At 36.8% G+C, this 6,155-nt stretch overlaps 1 protein-coding gene across 3 annotated transcripts in view; it reads right to left on the bottom strand.

The window, feature by feature from the left end:
• The window catches only part of AGR3 (anterior gradient 3, protein disulphide isomerase family member), a 10,011-nt gene extending 4,941 nt beyond the window's left edge, over positions 1–5,070 (bottom strand). For 2 of the 3 annotated variants that reach the window (XM_005418542.2, XM_031066744.1), the window contains exons 1-4: positions 5,020–5,070; positions 4,816–4,939; positions 3,001–3,130; positions 667–730 (exon numbers count right to left, since the gene is read on the bottom strand). In XM_005418542.2, coding sequence (XP_005418599.1) covers positions 667–730; positions 3,001–3,106 — 170 coding nt within the window. In that variant the 5' untranslated portion in view covers positions 3,107–3,130; positions 4,816–4,939; positions 5,020–5,070. Of the gene's footprint in view, positions 1–666; positions 731–3,000; positions 3,131–4,815; positions 4,959–5,019 lie in introns of those variants that run through there. The other variant, XM_031066743.1, reaches the window with a different exon arrangement.
• Positions 5,071–6,155: the final 1,085 nt, after the last annotated feature.

Raw genomic sequence — 6,155 nt, 5'->3', positions numbered from 1 at the left:
ATTAATGCTGCATCTGCTTTCAATATCAGGAGTTTTCATTTCTAAGCATTTTCACACAGGGTACATGAAATTAATTGTCTTTTGTTTTACAAATAATTTGCCTTCAATTGAGCAACAGCTTATGCTACACTTTTATGATCTACAATAAACTGTAAAAGATATTTAAATAAGTATTGTTATGAATTCTCAAATATATTTGCAGCTGAGTCTCAGAAAAGACAGCTTAAAACTTCCATTTCTATCAAGATAGTGAGAAAATATATCATGAACATATTCCAACTAATAAAGTGTTGGGGGAAACATCAAAGACACTAGATCACCATGCAAGAGTAAATGTAACAGATTTCAAGGAAGTAATCAGAAGTACATGATATTAAAACACAATAGATGTAGTTTAAAAATTTATGGTATCTATTTATGATTGATGATTTAAATGACAACACCTCCTTTGTGGCAAAGAAATGACAGCATTACATTATTGGCCCATGATGTTACTTCAGAGTCATGAGTCCTAGAAGTCCTTTTGTTTATAGACAGAGTCTGTTTTATTTAACTGGGTGGTCTGCAGATCAGCTCTCATGGTGTTTCTTTGCTCTGTCTCATTATTGTGTATTCCAGCAAGACCAAGAAACAACTTTGTCTTCATGCTCCTTTTTAATGTCTTACCTTTTCTTTGCTTGATAAAGCCCTTCTTCATAAGTCTGTACCCATGTAATTTCATCTCCCCACCCTAGAAATAAAACAAAAGGACTAGCTGCTGGCCAGGCAAGTAACTCATAACAAATACCTTTTTTTCTTTTTTTCTTTTTTGTTTTTGTGTATTAACTTTTGTATGCAAATAAGATTTGGGGTTTTTAGTTGAAGGTTCTCTAAAGTTGTGGATATGCTAATTTCACATCCCCTGATAGATACACTAAAAGGTTAAAAAATCTCAACCAAAGAGCCCAACTCCTCCAAAAATATCAGCTGGTTGTATATCCAGTTCAAGTCCTTTGACAGACTGTTAGTTATCTTTCTAAATGCTCAGTGGTCCCTAAATCAGCAACCAAGTCCTTTCTATCTTCATATTGTCTGCTCAGTATTTCATGTAGAGCCTGGGACTTAAAGAGAAGCTGGCATATAACAAGAGAAAAATAAAATATAACAGCTCAAATAAGATCAGCTTTAATATGAATGTCATTAGAACAGTCTTGGGATATACACTTAACTCCAAAGTAACTTCAATCCCTGAAGTTGCAAGCCCTTCATTTAAAGAATTCAGTAAAGGAATGGTTGTTAAATAAAAATCTCCACTGAAACAAAATCTTGCCAAACATCAGCTCCATAGCTCATCCATAGCTGGGGATATGCAGATCTCAAAAAGAAAATTGTCCACTTGGTTTTATGCGTTCAGGTCCCAAGGATGCCAGCCCTTGCATAGTAGATCCCTGTATCCTAGGCAGTGTGGCTCCATTCATGACAATTGTTCTAAAATTCTCATGGGAATTGTGGAACAGTTTCCAGACCTGGACCAGGTTAAAACTCTGCTTCTTCTGCGCTGTCTGGACAGTGCTTTGCCCAGCCCAGATTTGCTGTTGGATTTCTCACAGGACAATTGCTTGTGATGCTTCTAGATCATGTCTTCTTCCAGTGCACAGGTCTGTCTGGGCGATGGTGGGACTCTGGCATGCTGACCAGTGCCTTCCCAGCCCTGGCTGCTGGCAGCTCCTGATGCAGGTAACTGCACACACGAGTCAGTATTTTGGGGGCATTTTGCAGCATGTTTAAGCATTTTCCCTTGTTCTGTGAAAATTACAGGTGTAGTGCTCAAGGCATCCCAATAGGCCTGAAATCCGAATTAGAAAAGTTACGTCTGTTTTCTCTGACTATGTAGTTTACTTGGTGTTGGTTTTTTTTGTTGGTTTTTTTTGGGGTTTTTTTTGTTTGTTTTTTTTTTCCCCACATCTAACATAATGTAAAAGATTTTGTTATCTATTTTGACCATTTAGGCTTACTGGGAAAAAATAAATCCTGATCTAGGCAAACTAGGCAACATGTCTCAGATTGATAATAACCTTTCCCCAGGGACACTGCTTGCAAAAAGTGTTTTGAAATTTCTCTTAGGCTAGTCCAGGTGGTGTATGATTTGTCAAACGATCTCTGGGCAATTAGGCTCAGATGGAACATCTGAGAGATGTGCAATTTTGCCAGGATAGGGAGAACTCAGATCCCGTGGGATCTGCAGGCAATACACGGCCTGCAGAAGAGGTTAGGAAGAGAGATGGACGGGTTTTTTTTGTTGTTGTTGAAAAGTCCCAAAAGGAGGAGAAAGATGGGGAAGGGAAAAAGAGCTTGCTAAGCTTGTTTTCTGCATATGTTTCTAAGGATTGATTAGATATAAATAAATTAAAACAAGATCTTTATTTAACATTCAGGTTGAAAATTATGCACCATAGGGAAGTGAATTACACACAGTCATGCTTTGCAGTGGAGATCTGATGAAAAGCAAAAAAAAAAAAAAGTCATGCAGGAAACCCCACCAGTGGTTCAAACTGTTCTGTGTACAAAAATGAGTCTGCAGAAAATACGTTCCATAAACTGATGTTATGGTAGGTCATAATAAGAACATATCTTTCAAATGGCCTGTGAAAGAATATTTTTTCACTGATAGTCCTACATGTAATCCTGATTTGAGACACTCAGTTTAGGTTATTTTCTTCTGTTAGATCACTATGAGTTATATAAAATATTCAGGTTACATGAAGCTCTCAGTCATATGCTTAATAAACTGATGGAGTCAAATGATGTGAAATGAGAACATATATTAATTACAGCATCACCTAACACTAAAGAAAACGCACCTCAGTAAGTGTATATGCGCATTCTATGTATGTTTTATAAATATAGATGTGTGTGCATGTATATAGATACACATTCTATAAATGCACATTCAAAATAAACATATTTGCTGCTCTATATGGTGAGGTAAGGAGGTAACTACATTCAGTGAACATACAGTACCTCTTGACAGTGTCTGAGGTGCTCGTTTTTCCTTTTTAATTGCCATGGCAAGGTTGGAAGTGACTGCAATTAGCAGGAGGGACAAGGCCAGTGTAGAATGGAGCATTATTTCCCTTCCAATGCAAGGAAACTGGAAAACAAAGAAATAGCTTTAGTCACATGGATTTGTCGCTTGGTGCAGCATAAATCAATATGTTGGTGGCATCCTAACAATCTGTACTTCAGAGACACTTCTGTTTTTTTTCTAGAAATGCTTGCCTTTGTGAGGAAAATGCCAACTGGAGGTGCTTAATTTTACAGTGCAATGCTACTTTCAGCAGTCAAAATGAAGCTGTGGGGTATGGTTCTCATGTGATTCTCATGAACTAGTACAATGCTGTAATACTGGATCACAGCAATTTCAAGACACTGCTCCAGGTTTTTTAATTTCAGTGATATGTAAGAGCATAGGATTTTTATTTCTTTTTACATTGGAGCTTTTTTGTCAAAAAATGTATCATAATATCCTTCTTAGTTAAGTAGGAAGATTGGCAAGAATTTGTCCCAAGTATAATACTCTTTAAATTGACTGATCCATCCAAAATTTTGAAATTGCAGTGATTTTTTAAGTCTCTACTTAAAAAAATTCCCACTCTTCATTGCATATTTTACACTGAATTTCAGCTCAACTCCTGAATAAAACAATTCTTCTGAGTTTCTGGCTGGTTCAGTATTCTCTTCCTGACCAAGATCATTATAAGAAATTCAGTAACTTCTTACCTTGATAAAAGTCAGAGAACAAAAGCAAGATTTGAGAAAAAGCATTACAAAGCCAAATTGTTTTTAATTGATAATTTTACTTTATTCCAGTACAATCACTTCTAGGCATTAAAAATCTGATACTCAGGTGGATATCAGATGGCTTCAACTGAGTTAAAAAATGTAATGCATGTAGGTCAGAATACCTATCAGTCATCTTACTGGAGATTCCACTTTTCAGAGGTTGAGCTTCAGGATGCCCCACTGAGAAATTACTTTAACTTGAATAAAAAACAGCCCAAACCAGATGAACAATAATAACAATGACCCTCCACCCCTGCCCCGCCAAAAAAAAAAAATAATATCCCCAAGAGATTTGTGCCTGTACTGATAAAGAGAATCTCTAACTTGCATTTAAAATTGATGTTAGTATGGAAGTGCAACCCTGAGCACTGGCAAAAGAAAATGCTTCATGTATTTTAGGAGTGAGAGGCATGAAAAGTACTGTTTTAATGGCTCTCTTCATATCACAGAATCACTGTTAGCAGTTAAATTTCTTGCTAACAAATTAACACTCCATTTCTAATAACTGGCAATCTCAATTAGAGAAATTCATTCTATTCAGGTGGCTGGAGAAGAAGTTGTACATTAGAATATGCAAAAGCTAGGAAAGAATAAATTGTAATTTTGTAGTAGAAAGAAGTCTTTCAAGATATATTAATAAAAAAATCAAAATGTTAATCTCTTTAAATCACAGGTAAAATCATCTGAAGCTTATTAATTGATTATCCTATAGAAAATTAAGAGGGATTTGGAACTGCGACGGGAGGCAGTTTAAATATAATATTCCATATTTCTGATGCTGCATATTCCAATATTATTTAATTGATTCAGATTAAAAAAGGACAGCCAAGAACACATAGGTTGCCTTCAATTCCCTGCCAGAACAAACATTTGCTAGCTAATCTCTATGCATCTATTACTTGTCTTTTTGTATACCTAGGCTTGTAAGGCATTTGTGAACAAAACCTTGGTGCTTTACTAAAGGAGAGTTAAGAATGAGAAATACTTGCTCACCAGCAGCGACCAGTTCTCCTGATTGAAGGTCCTTTTCCTGGAATTTGTTGGTTAAAAATCAGTGATTTAAGCACAGAACACCTGAGCTGCGCAGGCCTCTGTGTAGCAGCAACAGCACATTCACCTGGGAAAAAATGAGAGGAACCTTTGAGCTGAAAACCAAAATGATGTGTTTCCACCCTCCCCCTTGCTTTCCTGCCTCACCTCCAACTTTTTCTTTTGCAAGTTCCCATGCTTATACACTGAATCCTTGCATTTCTCTTCATCTTAGCTTGTATCAGGTGTCTTGTATGAGGACTGGAAATAAATAGTGTCTTGTGTGTGTCTGCTAACACCCCCTTGAACAGTCTGAGTCTGGCTTATGTCCAGTGAAAAAAGAAACCACCAATGAAAGCTGGAACTGGAGGTGCTTTTGTTCCCAAAGAATGGCAGAGTTCACTGGTGCTTGAAGATAGGAATGAACCTAATAAGAAGACACAAGGGTTACTTTGTGTAGAGAAGTGTAATTAACAAATAAAACAAACTTTCTTTTTTTTGAGAGGGAAATAAAATTATTCATTTAAAAACTATGGTTTAAACTACCTGATTATTGCTGCTGGGAGTTATAGTTTTAAAATACCTGTTTTTTCGGATATGATGCTTGATATAATTTTACTGAACTTGATGAATACAAGCAAAGTCCTTTATTCATCACCTTTGCATAAAGAAGGAATGAACTGGATCACCTTTTACCTCCTCGTTGAATAGCTTCTGCAGGAGAATCAGAAGCAATCCTCTTTTGCTTCTTCTTCTCCCATGTCTTTGTTTATATGGACTGTATGGTTACTGTTCTCAAAAATATTGAATTTTTCCAAAATTACGGAAATATTTTTGAGATATTGTGTTCTTAAGTTCGGAGATATTGTGTTTTTCATGGCACAAGTTTATTATTGTAAGGTGTAAAGGGGTAGACATTCTATCAAATAGACTGCAATTAGTGCTGAGCTACCTGAGAGTTCCCTTTAGCAGGATCATGTTCAGCAGTTTATCTCTATATTTGAAGGTCAGAATTTCAACCTTTGTCAGTTTTGCTAGAGATATTGGCAGCCCTGGTCAAAAAGACATTGTTAAGGTTTAATGCTGAAAGAAAATGACTGTAATAATGTGTAAAACCAAGCTGGATGCCTTCAGTATTCCTACTCAGTCCCTGCTTGCTAAGGGGATCTGATCAGCTGCCCATCCTTGATTTCTTCTGCTCAACATCCACACATGAGTGGAGTGTGAAGCCAGAGCTCCATCCCAGGCACAATCTGTGCTGCCTGGCAGTCAAACCAGTGACCTGTGCAGCAGCAGTTACCAGC

Source organism: Geospiza fortis, unplaced genomic scaffold, assembly GCF_000277835.1.
Source record: "Geospiza fortis unplaced genomic scaffold, GeoFor_1.0 scaffold138, whole genome shotgun sequence".
NCBI classification, from domain to species: domain Eukaryota; kingdom Metazoa; phylum Chordata; class Aves; order Passeriformes; family Thraupidae; genus Geospiza; species Geospiza fortis.
This window is presented reverse-complemented; position numbering and strand designations above follow the sequence as displayed.